Source organism: Oreochromis aureus, unplaced genomic scaffold (genome assembly GCF_013358895.1).
Source record: "Oreochromis aureus strain Israel breed Guangdong unplaced genomic scaffold, ZZ_aureus HiC_scaffold_54, whole genome shotgun sequence".
NCBI lineage: Eukaryota > Metazoa > Chordata > Actinopteri > Cichliformes > Cichlidae > Oreochromis > Oreochromis aureus.
The window spans coordinates 140,140-162,220 of NW_024108952.1; the positions used below are offsets into that span (position 1 = coordinate 140,140).

A 22,081-nucleotide genomic window follows, 5' to 3' on the forward strand; every position below is an offset into this window, starting at 1 on the left:
AACAATTTAACTTTTGTACAACCAGATTTTCATATACTTACATTTGAAAGTGTTTTCCTCTCCTGCTTCGACCACCATCGTTATCAGAAACAAATCTCCTCTATGACCCGCAATGAATCCTGGGATATAGTAGGACATGAAGGATACATCGGACCATCCTTAGAATTCAGGGCAAAGTAGGACGCATTTGTTGCCACATTTTGAGTACTTTTTGAATTCGGACACCCTTCGTCGCGTCGCCGTGACGTCATTGCCTCCAAATATGGCATCGAAGCATCCTTCCTCTGAATTCAGACACAGCTAAGCCTCAAATTCGCAGAAAAGTAGGACGCATTTGTCGCCACATTTTGAGTGCTCTTTGAATTCGGACAGTCCTCGTCGTGTAGCTGTGACGTCATTGCATCCAAATATGGCATTTTAAGCATCCTTCCCCTGAATTCGGACATAGCCAGCATTTGCAACCTCTGGAGGCTCCAAGTATCACCTAATGCAGCCAGTAGTGACACTGACCATAACCAAATGGATAATTAGTGAAAAAACAGTCAGAAAAGATGAGAAGGGAAAAACTGTCAATGGCCCCCACCCTCCTGCTATAAAAACATTCCTGTTTTGGGGGTTGTCCCTGTAGTGCGCCTGTTAATTTCATTAACACCAAAGCAGCTGTAACTGAGAGAAGAGCTGGCAAAGAGAAAAGGTAATTATCTGCTTCATTTACAGAAAACCCAGAATAGTGCATCCACGGTCCTCTGGATACATTGTTACACTGTATTATTCCAAACCAAATATCTGCACTTCCTTGCTTTTTAGGTGCCCTGTGCCACCCCGACTTATAATTCTTGGAAACGCCCCTGCCTTCATGTCATGTAGCGGTCAAGAGTTGTGCTATCTGGGGAAGCAGATGAGTGTGCACATGCGTGCGTGTTCGTGCAAGTGAGAACAGAAGGCGTAGCTACTTCAAAGAGGGGGTCGAAGTGGGGCACAAGGAGAGGAGCGAGGAGGGTCCAGAGGCAACGAGGAGAGGAAGTGTTGTAGGTCCCTGACATGAATGGACCATGTTCGCTAAAGGAATCCTAACTCTCCCGGTTTGCTCCTTTCTCCTGTTTCACCTCCCGGTTTTCCCGCTAACGGACAGCTGGCCCGTTAAGGTAAATAGCTCGGGTTGTCGGCGTTCACTTCGTTCCGTTCATTTCTGTCTGTTCAGAGGTTATGAAGGGGGTCTTGGTAATTCACGGTTTTATCACTTGTAGTAACCCTTTCTTATCGTCCAGTTTTCGTATCAAGTTCGTAATTGATGCCATCCTCCAAGTCGGTTTATTAGTAACATGGCAATGTGGTCTCTGACTGAAAGTCGAGCTTCTCCTTACAGGCGAATGGGAAGATTAGTCTTACCCAGTCCGGGGAAGTCACTGTTCCCCTCGACGTACCCGCGTTGGACTGTGAAGAGCCATAAAACTGCTCAACACTGTTCACATTAGACGGCAAACAGACAGCAGTGGAGTGGCTTAAATGTTCCTAATGATCAGAGCAGATATAACACTAGTTGTTGAAGCTCTTCCCACAATAACTAGTATCATATACGTTCAAACATGCCCTGCATGTGTGCTTTATGTCTGAAGCCAAATGAAAAAGCGTCTTTTGTCTTGGGTGGTTCAGTGTTCGGGCTGTCCTGCCACTTCCCCCCCATTCAGCTTCCCTGCTTGTTTATCTCACAGTGTGGCTAAAAACATCAGGTTCTTGAACTACTGTCTAATTCAAACAGATGGTTTGCTGCAAATGTAGATCTCAAAATGTTATTTTTGCCTGAACTTTGTTCATGTTCTAGGCTAACTACAGGTAACTAACTGAAACTTAATTAGATATAGCATTTTACAGTATGCAGTAGTTTTCTCAGTAACAGCCGTGGTCCATACAGAGCATTTATTTTTTGAGTGAGATCCTCTGACTATAAATAAAAGATGGTCATAATAAGAAAATTACTCTTATTTGCAAAAATGGACTTAATGTTCTGTGGAATATGACCCCAAGCTAGCCGCTGGACCCACAAACTCAACAGGAAAATGTTTACTGAAGCTCATGGATACAGAGAGCTGAGAGACATTTTTCCCATAGACTCCTATACAACCAGAGGGCGTTTTCTAAAGAGAATGCGAGTTCAAGACAATTGTGTGTTGGCTTCACTCTTCATGCCTAGAAGCTGTATCCCTCTTTTATGCTGTCTGGACCATCCCATCGTCTCATATTTATTAAGTTTTAAACTTGGTTAGCAAATTGCATCCATAAACTGTATGGGTGCTAAGGGACACAATAATGGGATGCATGGGTTTCACACAATTAAACTACAGCATATATTTCTTGGATGAACCGTATCACACAGCAACACATATCTGTAATATACAGTGGGTAAAGTTAGTATTGAACACATCACTAATTTTTATACTTATAAAAGTGCTATTGACATATAATTTTCACTAGATGTCATCAACAACCCATCCAATCCACACATGCTAAAAAGGAAAAAAAATAAAATCAAACCATAGATGTCCATAAATTATGTGCAATAATGAGAAATGACAGCGGGAACAAGTATTGAACATGTTTACTGAAATGGATTCAACACGTCGTACAAAAGCGTTTGTTGGTTTGTTGGTTTGTTGGCTTCAATACGCCTCCTGTATGTTGAAACTAGTCACATTGACAGGTGTCATTTTACCCATTCTTCCACATAGTCCAGAAGGTTCTGGGTCATTCTAGCAGCTTTAGTTTGTTTCTCTGAAACTAACCGAGTTTGTTGGCTGTGTTTGGCATCAGTGTCCTCCTCGTTTCATCTTCATCATCCTGGTAGGTGGCAGCAGGTTTTTATCAAGACTCTCTCAGGACATTTTTCCATTCACCCTTCAGTTATCTGAATCACAGTGCTGTATGCTGAAAAACAGCCCCACATCACGATGTTCTCACCTGTTGGTTTGGTGTTTTTGGGGAGATGTGCAGTGCCGTTCACCTCCAAACATGGGGTGTATTCTGACATCCAGAGGTCAGTTTTGGTCTCATGTGACCAGACTCTACTCTCCCAGTGTTTCACAGGCTTGTCTAAATGTTGTTCAGCAAACTTTAAATGTATCTCATTATGTTTGTGCTTCATTATACTTGCTTTCCCCGTGTTGAGACTGAAACACTGGGTGGATCAAGAGTTTACTGTTGGTCCCCAGATTGTGGAATAGGTTGTTCCTGCATGTCAGATTGGCTCCAGCAGTTGCAGTTTTTAAATTACGTTTAAAAAAAACACATTTGGATTTCAATGTTAGCACTACTGTTAGCTTCTGGTTAGTTTTAGTCAGTTTTTTCATCTTTTGTACCCTTTTTAAGACTTGTTATGTTTATGTATTGTACATTTTGTGTTTTTATTTTTCTGTTTTCTATTTTTTTTCTTCTTTATTTGATATGTGTTTTTGTATTTTATTGCCGCATCGCAGTTTAGCTAACTAACTGACGATCTGACGATCCTAACTACTAGGATCGTCAGAACTGCTGGAATAATATTAATCAGCAACAAACTTCATTGGATAAGCTGTATCATCAGGCTGTTTAAGGAAGGCCCGGTTTATTGTTGCTGACCGTGAACACCCTCTTTATTCTGACTTTGAGTTAATGCGCTCAGGATGATGATATAGGACGTCTGTCTAGAAAAAAAAGTTGTATAAGGCGTCATTGTGAATATATAGACTTGAATGATTGCCTATGTCGGATTCTCTCCAACAACCATAAACTGCCATATTTGGTCCATCTTTGTAAAGTTTTCCTGATTATATCTCCCTCCACGTCACCTCCAACTCACGGGTTATCATCCAGTTCCAGGCTTCTTTACCCATTTAAAAAAACTAAATCAAATTAATCTCCTTTTTCAAAACGTGCTTGTTTCCTGTCTTTCTAAACAGCAGCTGCTCACCTGTTAGGACACCTAAACTTTGCCCTGTGCAAAAATCCACAAGGCTGCACTTTTAACCATCACTCCTTGGCTAAGGAGCTTGGAAAGAAAAGCGTCTGGACTTCTTTAGGTTGCTTGAAGACGTTTCACCTCTCATCCGAGAAGCTTCTTCAGTTCTAGGGTCAAATGGTGGAGAGTCCCAGATTTAAACCCAGTGGGAGTTTCCCCCCAAAGAGGGACAAAGGACCCCCTGATGATCCTCTACCTAATCACATGAGCCAAGGTGTGAAAATGGGTGTAGGTCACAATCAGCCAGGGTTTTGGGTGAGCTCATTGTGAAACCTTTCATGTGATTTCCTGAGGTCAGATGGCCCAGGGTGTGAGTGGGCGTTAAGATGTCTGGGAAGGGATCTCAAAACTGGATTTTAGATGGCAGACAGTTGGTGTCGTAAGCCCCGCCCTCTGTTCAAAGATGGTGGACATAAATGGCTTCTTTCACTCCTCTTTCAAACCATCTGTCTTCTCTGTCCAAAATGTGAACATTGGCATCCTCGAAAGAGTGACCTTTGACCTTTAGATGCAGATGGACTGCTGAGTCTTGTCCTGTGGAGATGGCTCTTCTATGTTGTGCCATGCGCTTGTGAAGTGGCTGTTTGGTCTCTCCAATGTAGAGGTCTGGGCATTCCTCACTGCACTGTACAGCATACACCACATTGTTAAGTTTGTGTTTAGGAGTTTTGTCTTTCGGGTGAACCAGTTTCTGTGAGTGTGTTGCTGGGTCTGAAGTACACTGGGATGTCGTGCTTGGAGAGAACCCTCCTGAGTTTCTCTGATACACCGGCTACATAGGGGATGACAATATTGTTGCGTCTGTCTTTCTTATCCTCCCTCGCTGGTGTCTGATCTTCTTTTCTGTGCATCTTTGCTGACTTTATAAACGCCCAATTAGGATAACCGCACGTTTTAAGTGCTTCCTTTACGTGTGTGTGTTCCTTCTTTTTCCCTTCAGGCTTAGAGGGAACATGTTCTGCCCGGTGGTGTAGGGTCCTAATTACTCCAAGTTTGTGTTCCAGAGGGTGATGGGAGTCAAAGAGGAGGTACTGGTCCGTGTGTGTGGGCTTCCGGTAAACTTTGATGTTGAGGTTGCCGTTCTCTTCAATGTGCACAGCGCAGTCCAGGAAAGGCAAACAGTTATCCTTTGTGTCTTCCCTGGTGAAATCAGGAAATCACATGAAAGGGTGGGGCCAGGTTTCACAATGAGCTCACCCGAAACCCTGGCTGATTGTGACCCACACCTATTTTCACGCCTTGGCTCATGTGATTATGTAGAGGATCATCAGGGGGTCCATGACCATCTTTGGGGGGACACTCCCACTGGATTTAAATCTGGGACTTTCCACCATTTGACCCTAGAACTGAAGAAGCTTCTCGGATGAGAGGTGAAACGTCTTCAAGCAACTTAAAGAAGTACAGACGCTTTTCTTTCCAAGCTCCTTAGACTACGATGACCTGGATGACTGAGAACCTTCACAGACACATCACTCCTTGACACAGTCACTCTGGACAGATCTTCCAAAACTGAATGGCAAGTCTGGTAACTTCTGCTCACCAACTGGAATGGCATCACTTTCTTTTATCATGTTCAGCTGTCCTACCCTCAGGATATTCAGTTCTACACACATGCTGCTCCTTCTGCTGGATTTGGGGATTATTATAAAATGTACCCAGTAGTCATTGTTGTTTTTTAATGCTATGAATGGTCAAAAAGATCCATTCCCATCCACTGAGACAACCTTGCCACGGTAGACCTAATTAACAAAGGCCAAAGAAAGTCCCCTTCCATCATCAAGCTGTCAGCCACCAGTTCTTACTCAGAACAGAACACACGTGTTATAATTCCACTGCTGACTCCCTGTCTCATCATTCAGAGCCTCGGCCCTCATGCAGAGGCAGTCCCGATGCCAGTACCTAGATTTTCGGCCACAACATTCGAGATCTAAACCCCAGCATTGCAGAGCTCATGAGCCTTTTCCAAGAAGTTATTATCAACAGCCTTGCTCCTGGACTGAAATACACTTTTAATAATTCCACTACCACTTTAAACTTCTCTTCCCATCCACCTTCGACCTCATGCTGTCTACCTCTAACTTCGGATCTTTCTGACATTTTCATGCTCCATTACAGATATGGTCACTGCTACCTGGATTCATGCACTGTTCAGAGTTTACCTCAACGAGGACCAAATTCAGTTCAGATCTTTATCCCTGCACAAGTGACCTTCACCCAGTCTCCGAAGACTCCCTCATCTTCTCTCTCAAGCAAAGTAAAACCTCACCACACCTCACCTTCAGACCCTCTGTTTATAACTGAGTCTGGCTACGTGGATCCCAGATCCTTGTTTCTCTCACACTTCCTTCAAGATCTCTTACTGTCCGGAATATCTCCTAGTCTTTCCTCTGGCCATTCCTTCCACTTTGGTGCAGCAACATATGCTTCTTCCAAAGAAATCCCTGACCATCCGATGAAGGTCTTGGACCGCTGGCCATCACAGCACAGTCATATACTCTGAACAATCTCCAAGACCCTCGTAATGTTCAACTATCACTACTTTTAGGGGATGCTGTCTTTGGGGAACCAGATGGGACTGGCAACGGCTCCCTGACTGGCAACGGCTCCCTGACCAGGGCTGAGAGACATTTTTCCCATAGACTTCTATACAACCGCAGGATCAATTTAAGTTTCTCCATTTCTCTGCCACTGCCAAATCTAAATGAGGATGTGGTTCGTCATTTGCGAAGCGGAGATAATTAATGAATTTCATGAGCAGGACCACAACTCATGCACTCCCCTTCTAGTCCTCGTTCTATTTTTACTTGCTGCACTATAACTTGTTCTCATTTTCGTGCGCTACGCTCCCCCTTTTTTAATTCATTCATTTGTCAGTATTATTTGCCAGTCCCGTCTGATGGCTTCCCCAAATTGCACCATCAATTTACAGTTCTCTATCCATCATTTTCAAGTCTAATTAAGGATATGGTCCCAACTAGTGAAAGACACATATAAAAACCTGGCCGCTCACTGTTTCAGATTGAACTGGTCACTACCTGCATTTTAAAACTGCCCTCACAGCTCGATACAACAAAACAAGAAACACATTTTAACAAATTATTGTAAAAATAAATAAGTCAAAGTTACTCTTAAAGTTAAAGTGTATCATCTTGTTCACATCTGCCTGCAGCCTCATTCTGATCCAGCATCCACATTCAGTCCACAGCGCTTTACATCCTCGGATCTATGCTTTAGCCCTGGTTTGATACCGCTGCTTTGCTCCAGATTTCGCCCTTTATTTGCACACATGAGTTCTCCACACTCTGGACATTTATCTCAATTCAGCTACTGCACAACCAGAAACCTTTGCACTTCTGCAGCTGTTATCTGATCTGTCACGGCTCAGTATATCCTCTGTATTCTAGCTGGTATGTTAATGCTATGTTATTATAACTGTTTAATACTTAAATTTTGTTGAAATGCAAACTTTAGGAGAAATTTAAAGTATTAGGAACATTAACTGCTTCAGCTGTTGGTGAAGGGAGGAGCTGTGTGCAGGTAGTTTGATGAGGCAAAGATGGCTCTGTTTGTGTTGATATTGTTGTAAATATCATATCATAATTGGGGCCTGAGCATTAAAAGTTTGAAGACTGTATTGCATTCACTCTGTTAATTATTATTCAGGCAAATTAATTCCCTTTTAGAGGACCTTAAAGTGCTCAAAATGTTATTGGTTTCAGACATGGGCGTTTAAAAATGGCCCTAGAGCGCCACCTTTGAAGGGTAGCACTACGTACCCATAATTTGAGCTACAAGAATAAAATTTTGTACACGTTTAAGTTGCAAAGACAGACAAAGTCTCTGGGTTCCTTTATTCAAACCCAACAGGAAGTCGGCCATTTTGAATTGAAAATGTCATATTTACCATTTCCAGGCCTCCCAGGGGTTTTATTGGATCAACTTCATGTTTGGTCAGTCTAAACTGGGCCATATTAAATGTCTGAGCTTTTGAGTTTTCGTTGATGGGGGAGTTTTCTATGGCGCTATTGTGAATATTGAATATATCGCTGTCACTGACACATTGTCCAATCTAGCCTAATTTTCTCATGTGTGATAAGGGTCCACCTCTGAACACATTTCAATTGTAATGTTTAACAGTGGTCACAGCGCCACCTAGTGGGAACAGGAAATGTCATGTCACACTTTGAGGCACAGCTTCACAGTGTTTGAGCAGAACCATCTAAAATTTGGTCAGCAAAGGCTCAAGGACTTGGTCTTAGGTTACTGTGAAAACTGTGAATTTTCACCACAGTGTGTGACTCTGGCAGCATGGCAGATTTCAATGTTTCGCCATGAAGCTCAAAATTTGTGTAACTCAAAAACACACATTGTCTAATCTTCCAAACTTTACAGGATATATGATCGTCATGCTGTGAACAGTTGCCAGCGATAGTTAGAATGCCACCTAGTGTGAACATTAAATGTCGTGTTTTAAACGTTTATGTACAGCTCTTTCCAGGTTGACCATATCCACCTCAAAATCTTTCTGAATAAATATCAGACCTTGATGGTAAATGTACTGCTTCTTATATAGCACTTTTCTACTCTGACCGCCCAAAAGCGCTTTACGCAACTTGCCTCGTTCACCTATTGCATCTAGCATTCACACAATCATGGATACATCGGAGAGCAACTTGGGGTTAGTATCTTGCCCAAGGATATTTGGCATGTAGCAGCCAGGGATCGAACCTGCAACCATCCAGTTAGCAGAAGACGTGCTCTACCTCCTGAGATGCAGCCAACCTTGATGATGCGTTGCTGTCAAAATTGTGAGATTTCATTTAATGGCCCTGTGGCATGGCTATGAGTAGTAGATGTTGGAGGCTTGGAAAGCTTGGGAAGTTATAAAATTTGGCAGACACGTCCAATGTAATGAGTGCTTTAAGGTTTTATGGCTCTGGTCATTGAATATTGCAAAATGGCTCCACAGCGCCACCTACAACAGTTGCAACTATGACTCTAAAATCTGGCAGCCTCATGTCTCAATATGTACAAAAAGTGTCTTGGAGCTATAGTCCAAACCCAACAGCAATTTTGGTAAAACTTTTCACCATATTTAGGCCTAATACTTTGTTAATCAGATCAACATGATCTTTGGTGAATACAGTCTCAAGACGATGTTGACATTATATTGTGAAGCTTTTGAGTTTTCATGTAAGGGTGTGGTCGTAGCAGCATGCCAAATTTGGGCCTTTCACCATATGACACATATTTATATATTTGTGTTCTGTATATTGTATATCAGCATTGTACCAGTCTGTCCCAAACTTTACTTGCTTGATGGGAGTCTGAGTCTGAGGACATCATCCAGTCTACATGAAATTTTCATTTATAGTTTCATGCATGATATATATCAGCATGACGTACGAGTAGGGGGTATTCTCCATCGCCATCTAGTGGGCATAGATGGCACTCATTACATAAATGACCCAACAGCCAATTATCATCCCAAGCTAAAGAAAGCTGTATAAACACACGATGCTGTTCACCTGCAGCACGCTCAAGCTGTAGCTCAATCGCAGTGCGGTTTTTCTTTTTTTTTCTTTAAACAATCCTAATGTTCTCCATGTTTATGTGTATGCATGATTTGTCTGTCTGTGTCTGTTAGGACAGAAGTGAAGTAAGCGTGGGGCAGCATAACAGCCATCTACGGTCACACGGAAGTCAAAATGGGAAACAGACAGACAAAAAGGTAATCAGTGTTTTGAGTTTCTTTGCATACAGAACTGTTGTCCTGTAGATTTCAGACTGACTCTGAATTTTTGCAGGTGGGGGCATTTTTAACATGCTGGCTAAAAGGGGGGAAAATGGCGATTATCAGTAAAGCTTAAGTCTGGAGAGAAATGCGCCTCAAAAGGGTTACAGATGTGTACAGTGATTGGTGTGTACTCACAAGCATGTGCTTGCACCCACACATAAATACAAAGCAATTTGAGCACATGTAAAACTGCTTTACATCCAAACCTGAATAAAAAACTGCTTGTTTACACACAATTAAGTTCAGCTTGAGGTGTCAGATCATTTTCTTTTTCTGTGGATACAACTATCTAAAAGTTTCAGTAACAAGTCCATCTCGCTCAATGACAAAAACCTTAGTGATGATGTGATTCTTCAAAACTTACACACAAACCACTGCACAGGTTTGTAAGTACCATTACCATTAAAGTAATTCTATGTTTGCCACATGTTCCTGAAAATGTGTCACAGCGTAAGTCCTGTTAAGAAGTGAAGTGTTTGTGAAGCGCTTTTACTTTGAAACAGAAGCGTGGAGTTTGTATAATGTACAGTTAGAAAGTTTAACAGGATTTGATCAGACGTTGTAAAAATACTGATGGATTATTATCATTATTATATAAAAAGACCAGATGATTGAAACAGCAGTGTTCCTATTATTGTTTATACTCGAATTTTAGTTGCTAATATCAAACCAGTACATCCCAGCAGCTAAGGTGGAATATTTCACCAGTTATTAGTAAAATATTCCACCTTACTCTTGACTCAATACAACAGGAGCACCAAATCAACCCATGAACACCTTAAGTGTCAGCTCTCTGTTGATTGCTCACAGATACCCTAACTTTAGTCTATTCAGTTAAATTCAATCTTATTTATATAGCGCCAAATCACAACAACAGTAGATTGTACAATAATAGATACAGAGAAAAACTCAACAATCATATGACCCCCTATGAGCAAGCGCTTTGGCGACAGTGGGAAGGAAAAACTCCCTTTTAACAGGAAGAAACCTCCAGCAGAACCAGGCTCAGGGAGGGGCGGGGCCATCTGCTGCGACCGGTTGGGGTGAGAGAAGGAAAACAGGATAAAGACATGCTGTGGAAGAGAGACAGAGATTAATAACAGATATGATTCAATGCAGAGAGGTCTATTAACACATAGTGAGTGAGAAAGGTGACTGGAAAGGAAAAACTCAGTGCATCATGGGAATCCCCGGCAGCCTACGTCTATTGCAGCATAACTAAGGGAGGATTCAGGGTCACCTGGTCCAGCCCTAACTATATGCTTTAGCAAAAAGAAAAGTTTGAAGCCTAATCTTGAAAGTAGAGATAGTGTCTGACTCCTGAATCCAAACTGGAAGTTCACTGATTGCTGGATTTTAGTGTCTCTACTGGAACTGCAGAAACATGAAAAAAAGTGACACACAGTTAATGTTTTTGGTTCGTCTTCATGCCATGGAGCAACACATGTATCTGGTTACTTCTTCACAAATTGTGTGAGAGTGGAAGAGGAGATAAAGAGTTGGACTGGATGACTGTTCAGAGATGTGGACTTGTCTGTTGTGCTGAACAAAGGGCCAGGCCTGAAGAAGTTTACCAGTTCCTCTACAGTATACTTAACTGGAAGATCTCCTCTCATCTATGACCACAACCTCTGGATAGTTACACAAAGAATAAGATTTGGATACAAGCAAATACCTGCTAAGGTATGGCTTTATTTTTGTGCCTCTATTCTGAGTGCACATAAAAACATTTTGGAAACACAAATGTTGCATTTTGAGGAGAAAATTATTTTGAGCGAAGAAAAGTTTAATTTGAGCGAACAAAATTTATTGCCGCATGCAAGAAATGTATTTCAGTGTTTGCTATTATCCATACACAGATCTCTGCTCTGTGTGCTCACAGACATCTGCAGACCTGCTCACAGACATCTGCAGACCTGCTCTCAGTGTGTCGCTCTCAACATCCCTGTACACCGTTATAATCCTGTGCACAAAACCAACCAATCACAGACTTGGATGCAAAAATTCTGATTGGCTGTTACAGTCTCCAATCAGCTCGCTAGCTATTGCATTCTGGAAACACGGTCCGGAGTGTAGCTAAATCCAGTGGAGTGGTTTGGTTTAAACTAGGTTAAAACCAACAATGGTCTTAAAAAATGATATATTTAAAAATAAAATAATTAAACATACTAACTGAAAATGGATTTAGCTACATTCTGGAGCGTGTTTTGTGGCACACTTATAACAGTGTGCAGAGATGTTGAGAGCGACTCACTGAGAGCAGGTCTGCAGATGTCTGTGAGCACACAGAGCAGAGATCTGAGCGAGTGTGTGTGTATGGATAATAGCAAACACTGAAATACATTTCTTGCACGCAGCAATGAACTTTGTTAGCTCAAATCAAACTTTTCTTCAAAATTTTCTCCTCAAAATGCAACATGTGCCGTTGCAAACATTTTTTTATTTGTGCTCAGAATAGAGGCACAAAAGTAACGCCATACTTAGGCTGTTCTGGAGGAGCTAACAGTACAGTCATTGCATCTGTAAATTAAATTGTGCAACAAACCAGGAGGCCTCCTACACAGCTCCTTAACAAGGTGTTTCTTGTAGGAGATCCTGGGGAAACTCAGGACTCAGTGTCTGAGGAGACCTGTGGATGGAGTAGGCATCTCAGCTTAGGCTGCTGTCCCCTTCAGCCTGGACTCCAAAGAAGTGGTAGACATCTGATGACATTAAAATTGTTACTTTTCTATAATACTTTAATACAAAAACATCTCAAAAAAGTCTGAAGTAAGTGCTTCCAGACATTTCCAGCTCCTGCACTAATATTTTCAGCGTAAATAATTTACTATAAGAGGCAACACACATTAACATTTGAATGATAATATTTTACTTCTTTATACATTTCTGTAAACAATAATGCAATAATTTGGATTAAATCAACTCTCTTGTCTTCAATAACTCATTGTTCATATTGCGATGGACCTAATGAACAGCTTGCATTGGCTTGACTAGTGTAATATTACACTTTACACAGTCGTGCTTCAGCAATTAGTGAGAAGTTTAACAAGTTGAACTTTAATTGTCAACGTTTGGTTGGTCAGTAGGTCCACAGGCCACTGTTTGGTTAGCACTTCTGTAAATGCTAAGGACGACATCTGCATTCTTTGTAACAGTGGTGTTAACAATAAGAGTCATTACTATTTTAATGTTTGATGGTTAAAGGCTGACCTTAATGACCTACTTCACATTACTCACTGGCCTGTATATTTTCTCCCAGGAGGAGGTGTTTCAGTGGTGGGGGGAGTGGTCTACGTGGTCCTCCTGTTCCAGGAGCTGTGGAGGAGGAGTGAGGAGCCAGGAGAGACACTGTCTCATGCAGAGGTAACTGAGTGACTTTCAGATGATATTCCACCTTCTGAATATTTTGGTGTCCAATACATGTGCAGTCTCAGCCTACAGGTGTAACTGTAACTGTAACCCAGACGCACAAACACCAAACATTGTTCTGAAGAATAAAACAGATCAGCTGTGCCGTTGATAATTTAGATAATTTAATTTAGGTTGTATGTGTTGTACACATACAACCTAAATTAAGGCATAAGAATCATCTCGGTCCTTTGGAAGGCTCCCAGTATCTCCTGGATGAGACAGGTTTACATTTATTTATGCCGGATAATTAAAAGAAACGTGATTCCACAGTGCTTTAATTCCAGAGCTGTTCCCACACAAACAGCAGCACGAGCAAGAGTCGCCCACAGACCGTGTGACTCACAGACTGGATTCTAACACAAATACAACTGAACAAGTTGAAGTTCTCTGTATATTAGAAGTTCATGTACCAACCTTTGTTATGTCCTCGGTCATGTAACCCAGGGTCTCTATGTTTCTGGAATATTCTCTGTTGGTTATATTTATTTTGTGTGTTTAGTTCAGAAGAGTTCGTGCGTCGACTCTTCTGTGTTAGGTTAGTGCGTCTTAATCTTTGTGTTGTTACTTCCTGTTTTATTGTGATAGTCCTTGTCTTGTGTGTCTCATGTTAACTCGTCACTCCTGACGTGTCCCAGCTGCCTCCACTAACTTGTCTTCTTCCTCCAAAATAAAAGTCTGTCTTTGATTTATCCTTCGTCTGTCTGTGAGTCTGCACTACATTCATGACACGCACAGTAAAGATAATGATGCACAGTAGTGATGGTTAGCAAAGTGACACATGTATTAAGAAAGCCTTGCTGGAAGACTTCACTACAACAACCACGTGTTGACATTTATCCAGTAATTGCAATAAGTTTGTCTCTCTGGCGAATCAGGAGTCACTTCTTCACCTGTTTCCTTCATTTTTTGTAGATTATTTGGCACCAACTTTGATGTGAAATCTGGCACTTTATCTGAAGTCGTCCATTTTTCTGCATGTAAACATCATGGGACCAGTCTATATGCAAAATGCAGACGTGTGGCCATGGTCATCACAGTAACCCACTGTGAAAGAGTAAGCGGAGCCCTTAGCATATGTACAGACGGGGGCTGGGTGAAGCACTCTCCCGTCGGGAACATTTCTGTCCACCAGGATTATCACTGATGCAGTGTTTGACCCACCTTCTGCCCCTCCCATTTTGTCCCCCCCCCCCCCTCCTGCTTTATGTCCTCTGTCTTCACAGTGACCTAGCGTTCAGCTCTTCTCAGCATCTTACAGTCTAAACAGTGTTTGAATGGAAGCAGATAGAATGACAGAGGAGGTGTGTGTTTGGGAGATATTAACGCTGTAATCAAAGACAGATGCTGTAACTCTCAGTCCTCCCAAAGTTACACACAAACACATAAATAAGACTATTCAGTCTCTTCTTTCAGTTCAAAATAACACACACACACACACACACACACACACACACACACACACACACACACACACACACACACACACACACACACACACACACACACACACACACACACACACACACACACAATGGCCTCCTCCTAAGAAACAGATCCACTGCTTTGGCTGCTAAATAGTTTACTGTGTTTACGTCTTACTGCTGTAGGAAAGGAAGTTTATAAGAGGCCAGTACGAGCCGTAAATGTTCCTTCGGTCTGTTCCCACAGGCTACAGACAAGCTTGCTGGGTTTCTATAGTGGTGTCGAGCTTCTTCTGGCATGGCCCACTTTGGAATCTGAACAAAAAGTTTTATCCCTTATTAATGATTATGATTTTAAAAACATATAGAATTTTACCTGAATAACAGTCAGGTTAGAGCTGCAACATCCCACCTACAGTGACTCAGTCTGAGAACCACAGAATGAACTGATGATCCTAAAATGGCCTTTGCTGGGTGGGAGTATTTATGTGTCTCTCTTTGTCTTGACCCTGTGATATTTTGATGAGTTACCCCAGGTGTGTCCTGTCTGTGCCAGGGATAGGCTCCAGCTCCACTTCAACTCTGACCAAAGCGAATTTAGTAGGCAAATAAAGATACCCACTGTGCCACAGTAACCATGGTGTAAGTAGTGGGCAGTGGAAGGAAAGTGCAGGATTAGGCACGTCTATTCAAGAAAATCTGTCATCTCTAAGAGCTTACCATCTAAGGTAAGACCTGGACACTCTTGGTGGGTAGCTTGCTGACATCATCCATGATACTCAGTTACACAGTTTATTTATTGTCAGTGTGTTGGTGTGATGGACCGAGTTGAAAAAGCAGGAGGAGTCACAGGAATTATTAGAAAAACAGGGTTTCCATTTAACCCCAAAAATTATATTTACAAAAGTAACAAATGTTGAGCTCATAAAAGAGGTCAAAGAAACAAAACTGAACTAATGCAAACTTAACAAACCAAATGACTGCCCAAACAGCCATAACTGACCTAAACAGGAAATGACACACAAGGGTATTTATAATGGCTGATCAGACCACTATGACACACGAGGGGTAACTAAACAAAACACAAACATAAACCACAAAAATGATGCAGTACAGCCTGGTTTGTTTATAAACTCAACACCAAAGAAGAAAATCAAAACCACTGAACCCTAAACTCAAATATGTAATCAAATACAAAAGCTTTTTTTAATTAAAGAAAGTACACATTCTCCCCTTCAGCAGGAAGTGGTGGTGCGGTCCAATTATGCCTCTTTATATTTAAGGACTTTAAACCCTGGCCTCCACCTTTTGTCTGGTAACTCCCAGGGATCATGTCAGGTAAGAAGTAAAAGAAACAAAGCTAGTCAAAAATCAAACGAAGTGATGAACTAGTATGAATACATAACCTAAACGTGCACGCTTACAAATAGAACAAATGTATCCAAACCAAAGTGTGTTATTGTGTTCAAATGAAGAAATGAAAATATAAGAGTTACCGACTTTAGAGTGTGGCCGCGGGTTTGGCTTTCACAGTTGGCAAATTGAAGCTTTGGTGTGAAAGCACAGGCTGCCAGCAGCTCTGCAGTTAGATGAACGGTGTCCTTAATAAAAGTGTTGATCATCCTGCACCCTGACACTCCTATCTGTCTCAGGCTGTCCTCCACCCAAAATGTTAACAGCTCCTGTTGTGTTGGTTCCCCTAAGAAGTACCAGCTCTGTTCAAAGCAGGTATGATATTGATCCTTTACTGATTGATTACAATAAGGAAACAGTAGAAATAAGCATCGAAGCTTTTGTCTGTGTTTGTTCGTTTTGTGTATGTATTTATTTTGTAGCCGTGTCCCAGCACCAGCGTTAGCTTCAAACAGCACCAGTGTTCCCAGTTCAACTCTAAAGCCTTTGGAAGGAGATACTATCAGTGGATACCTCTGTACCCAGGTCAGCCTTTGTCTGTGTCTCATGTGTCAGTTCACTTTCATCATCTATGTTTGACGATGCAACAGTAGATATAACATGTGAAGAGTTTTTCTTTTCTCACTGGGGATTGTGTATTTGTCTGAAATGATGACATGATGTAGCCAGTGCAATTTGTTGATGTTGTTAAAGAAATGCTTTCTTAAATGTGTCCTTCCCCATGTAGCCGATTACATCAGCATCTCCAACAGACCATGTGACCTGCAGTGTACCACCATCAGTGGCGAGCGACAGCTGCTGGTTCCTGCCCACGATGGCACCTCCTGTCGGGATACTAAAAACCATGGAGTGTGTATCGAGGGGATGTGTCAGGTAATCTTGATGAAATATTTTCATAGTAAATACACTCGTTAGCTGCTTTGTTGGACACCGTGGTGTTCATTCAACAAGGTGCTCAGACTTTTTCGTCTACTTTGGCAGGATGGCACAGTTGCTGCAGCTTTGTGGTCAGCATTTTCATGATGTTCCACTACATCCCACGGCTGCTCTGTCAGACTCATTGTGCTCGTCATGCATGATGTTTTTAATTTACCGTCATGATTTCTCAGGCAGTCTGAGATGATGTCAGCTGTGTGACGTGGTTCAAGTATCTGTTAGAGGAGGCTAAACTGTGTAGAGGTGGATGCAGCTGCTGTCAGTACTGAGGCATGCTGGGAACATCCTTCACCTTTTAACACATGGTTTCACTTCACTATAAAGAAGTTCTTTGTATATTCTGCCATCGCTGTAGTAGGGGGTGAGCTCAAGGAGCGGACATTCATGACCTTTCTTCTTGAACCCAGACGTCACCTTTCCTCCCCACTCTGACTTGTGGTTGAACTCAGCTGTGTTTAAAAGCGTGCTTTAAAGAGCAAAACATGTGAACACCTTCACCCAATCAGGTGGCTTGGAAGAATATATTTCCTGGTTGTAAAAACTGAAGTCAGGTGTTTCTGGTTGTTGTGAGAAAAAGCTGCATGAGTGTTGTCTCTGAAGAACAAACAGTGTCACATGTATGTGCATTATGTCTGCTCCTCTGTTCCAGCCTGTGGGGTGTGACGGGGAGCTGTACAGCAGTAAGACTGTAGACAGATGTGGTGTGTGCGGAGGAAACGGGACATCATGCCAGCGGATCTCTGGATCCTACAGGAAGGCACTCACACAGTTAGGTAACACACACACAGATAACCACATTCAACATACATGTCTAACTGACACAGGACGAGCATTTAGTGATTATTTCACTCATCAGACAGCTCAAGGAAACCATTGCCTTTGCAACCACCTCAGTGAAATTCACTACACGGTGTCCTGCAAACGTGTCGTCATAGAAACCTGAAACCAGGGTGGATGACTCCATGATGTCTTCACCCCCTTCTGCTGGTTCTTTACTAGGCCGCCCACCAGCAGGCCGCCCACCAGCACTTTGCTGACATCCATAAAGAATTACCAGATAAGATGCAGCTGAAGTCAGAAGAAGGAAAGACAGGACCCTGGACATCTTTGTGTTTTAACTCTCCACACCAGAATCAAAGCGGGGAAGCTTTTTCAATACATTTTTTTTAATGCTTTGATTTTGCCTGCAAGGAGCCGGACTTTTTTTTTTTTTAATTGGTCTTGAACATTAATGTTCTCGGATTTATGAGTTTTTTTTGGACATGGGAATGTTTTTCAGTCAGTTAAATAACTTTACATTGATCCTGACTAGGGATGGGTATCGAAAACCGGTTCTTGTTGAGAACCGGTTCCCACTGTTTCAATTCCTTGGAATCGTTTGCCATTTTTGCAAACGATTCCCTTATCGATTCCAGTCGCCCCGAATGACGTCACCACGTTGCGGAGCGTACCTGGCAGGAAACACGGCGCCTAAGCGGCTCAAACGCTCAAAAGTTTGTTTATACTTTACGAGAACAGATGACAACAGGGCAACTTGCAATACTTGCAAAGTAGATATTTCATTAAGGGAGGAAACACTACGAATATGCAAAAGCATTTGCTCACAAAACACGCGATGAACTTAAATGAATGTCTTTAATTCCGCTCCGGACTCGTGAATCTCAACCCAGCAGCAGCAGCGGTAACGTTTGCACGTCCTCTCCCGTTAATGCGGCAGGTAAATAATCAACTAACAGTGCATATTATGTTAGCGCGATCTGCTTTATTACAAAACCTGCCATTACTGTGCATTTAGGTGACCGTGATGAGAGAGACAGACAGAGTCTGGCTGGCGCCGCTGGCAGTTGTCGCTGCAGTCTACCGGTAGCGTCTCTTTTCAGGCCCGAATGTCACCGAGCAGTGACTAGTTTGTGGTCAAAACCTTGCAGCCATTTGCCACAGCAGATGGTAAGTGAATGTGTTTAATTGTAGGCAGGGACATTACTGGATATTCTTGTGTAATTGCTACAGAATAATTTATGTTATACTTTGTTATTGCTACAGAAGAATATTTATTTTATTATTTTACGTTTACAATTTCCCCCGGGGACCCTGTGACACCCCATTGAAGAGCCGTAGGCTGTGGATCTCTTAAGATCTCACTGTTGGGTTTGTAAGGCCATGTTACTCCTAAATTTCTATCTTGTTGAAAGAGAAGATATAAAACAGTTCTAAGCTAATCGACCTTAGTGTTCTCTTTTTTAAAAACAAGAATCGATAAGAGAATCGATAAAGAATCGAATCGTTAAACAGAATCGAAAATGGAATCGGAATCGTTAAAATCTTATCAATACCCATCCCTAATCCTGACATCATTCTGTTTCTACACATAACAGAAAACTTAGCAAAGAAGACATTTTAAATTGCATCTGTAGGCAATTGATTGTTAGCAACAAATACACCAGTTTGTTCTTACTTGGTTGGACCAATGTAAAATGCTGTTTGACGGCATGTTTTTGTACCAGCAGGGCTTCCCAAAGAGATATTGACATGAAACTTGGCATATCGCAACATGGTGTAAAGTACGTTCTTAAAACATCAGAAGAAACAGGACAAGTTAAGGACAAAAGAAGTGGGGCACCTGAAAGAAATTCTACAGCAGATGGACAGTTATGTCCTTAAGTAATAAGGAAAATATCCAGCAAAGACCTGACAGGACATGAGAAATGCATCTGACCCTTCGGCACATTCATTTACCTTCCACAGAAGCCTCATTAGAAGTGCTCTGAATGGAAGGATGGCTGTCAAGAAGCCACTGTTAAGGAACAGAAAGAGGGAGAACAGGCTGAAGTATGCCACATTAGAGCTGGACTGGAAATCACAGGCAACCTAAGTCTTATGGAGTGATGAATCCAAACTGACTGGATCAAATCAGGAGTCCAACTGTCTACAGCCATGTTTCAAAGATGTTGGAGGCAGACTTTGACCCATCGTGTAATCCCACCTGGGAAGCGTGTGATGCAGTACCAGTGTATTAAAAACATACTTAGATGGGTTAGCCTCCCACAGAGATCTGTCCTCACCAGACTGAGTCCTCGTATTCACAGAAATGTGTTCCTGCTGATAAACTCTCGGAGTGTTTTTCTTTTCATTTAGCGCACAATTGTGTTGCAGTGTAGTGACGACTTTGTATTTGTCATCAGGTTATGTGTTTATCACCAACATCCCAGCTGGAGCTTCAGACATTCAGATCATAGAGAGACACAAGACGGAGAACATCCTGGGTGAGAACATACAGCTTCTTTAAGGTCAATATCATCAGGGATCATGGTTCAATATCATTAAATATATGCATATATATGATTAGTGTATTACAGTAAGCTAACTAATCCAACTTCTAAGTAACTTTCTAAAGGAAGAGATCAGAATTAGTAGCTGAACTCTGGGTACTGCTGTGTTAGAAAATGATGAATCTGTGTTGCAGTGAGGTGTGATTTAAAACGCAGAGGTGCATTCTACATGGCTTCCAACACTCAGCTGTTCATTTTGTAATTTCACTACAGATCCCAAACCTGCACAGGAAGCAAATGTCATCATATTTCAGTGGCGATGAGAGTTTTAGTCTCCAGCTAAGACATTTTCACTTGTTTTAAGTTAAAAAAAAGTCCAGTTTGACACCAGGACCGTCTTTTTTGGGTTCTGTGAATTTGCCTCCTGTCTCGGGGTATTTGAGGGAGAACCTGCAGATCTGAGCCACCTATATGTGTCTTAAATGCAAATATGTGAAGCCAGCTGGACTTTCTTAGGTTCCTAAAGTCATTCACGTCTCATCTGAAAGGCGTCTTCAGTCCTACCAACTGATGGGACGTCCCATCAGTTTGTCATGTGTTCATCACCAACATCCCAGCTGGAACTTTACTGTGTCAGTTAAATCTGACATCAGCATGGAAATAAAACATATCTGGTAATAACTGCAGAGTAGGCGGAGTTTTCTCACACAGGACATGGCATCTCCTCATCAGCAGCCAATCACAAGTACTTCCTGTTTCCATGTGTCTCATATATGCTTTGAATTATGAATTCACTGCTCCGTGTGCAGTGAAGTCCACAGATATGTGACTTGAATCTTTAAGCGCCTGATAATAAAATAGTGCTCGGTTGTCTCATGAGCGTCTCTCAGTAGAGCACAGTTGTCACTTTGAAAGTAGAGGTGAGATAAATGTGGGAGGTCAGGGAGCTCCATCAGCTTTTAGAAATGAACATGCGTTTCAGATGAGCGCTCTTCAAGAACTAACAAACAAGTCCCATCTCCTCAAACCCTTAGGCTACCATGGCCTAGATGGGAATGTAATTCAATTCAATTCAATTTTATTTATATAGCGCCAAATCACAACAACAGTCGCCTCAAGGCGCTTTATATTGTACAGTAGATAGCACAATAATAGATACAGAGAAAAACCCAACAATCATATGACCCCCCTATGAGCAAGCACTTTGGTGACAGTGGGAAGGAAAAACTCCCTTTTAACAGGAAGAAACCTCCGGCAGAACCAGGCTCAGGGAGGGGCGGGGCCATCTGCTGCGACCGGTTGGGGTGAGAGAAGGAAAACAGGATAAAGACATGCTGTGGAAGAGAGACAGAGATTAAAAACAGATATGATTCGATGCAGAGAGGTCTGTTAACACATAGTGAGTGAGAAAGGTGACTGGAAAGGAAAAACTCAGTGCATCATGGGAATCCCCAGCAGCCTACGTCTATTGCAGCATAACTAAGGGAGGATTCAGGGTCACCTGGTCCAGCCCTAACTATATGCTTTAGCAAAAAGGAAAATTTGAAGCCTAATCTTGAAAGTAGAGATAGTGTCTGTCTCCTGAATCCAAACTGGAAGCTGGTTCCACAGAAGAGGGGCCTGAAAACTGAAGGCTCTGCCTCCCATTCTACTTTTTTAAATACTCTAGGAACAACAAGTAAGCCTGCAGAGCGAGCGAAGTGCTCTAATAGGGTGATATGGTACTACAAGGTCATTAAGATAAGATGAGGCCTGATTATTTAAGACCTTGTATGTGAGGAGCAAGATTTTGAATTCTGGATTTAACAGGAAGCCAATGAAGGGAAGCCAAAACAGGAGAAAT

The 22,081-nt window shown here is 42.0% G+C and overlaps 1 protein-coding gene across 3 annotated transcripts in view; it reads left to right on the top strand.

The window, feature by feature from the left end:
* Positions 1-840: 840 nt before the first annotated feature.
* The window catches only part of si:ch211-267e7.3 (ADAMTS-like protein 2), a 47,086-nt gene continuing 25,845 nt past the window's right edge, over positions 841-22,081 (top strand). The window contains exons 1-8 of one of the 3 annotated variants that reach the window (XM_039607815.1): positions 841-1,145; positions 9,639-9,722; positions 13,048-13,151; positions 16,273-16,348; positions 16,456-16,558; positions 16,761-16,906; positions 17,619-17,742; positions 20,152-20,232. In XM_039607815.1, the coding sequence (XP_039463749.1) occupies positions 1,053-1,145; positions 9,639-9,722; positions 13,048-13,151; positions 16,273-16,348; positions 16,456-16,558; positions 16,761-16,906; positions 17,619-17,742; positions 20,152-20,232 (811 nt within the window). In that variant the 5' untranslated portion in view covers positions 841-1,052. The remainder of the gene's footprint in view (positions 1,146-9,638; positions 9,723-13,047; positions 13,152-16,272; positions 16,349-16,455; positions 16,559-16,760; positions 16,907-17,618; positions 17,743-20,151; positions 20,233-22,081) is intronic. The other 2 variants (XM_039607814.1, XM_039607816.1) reach the window with 2 other exon arrangements.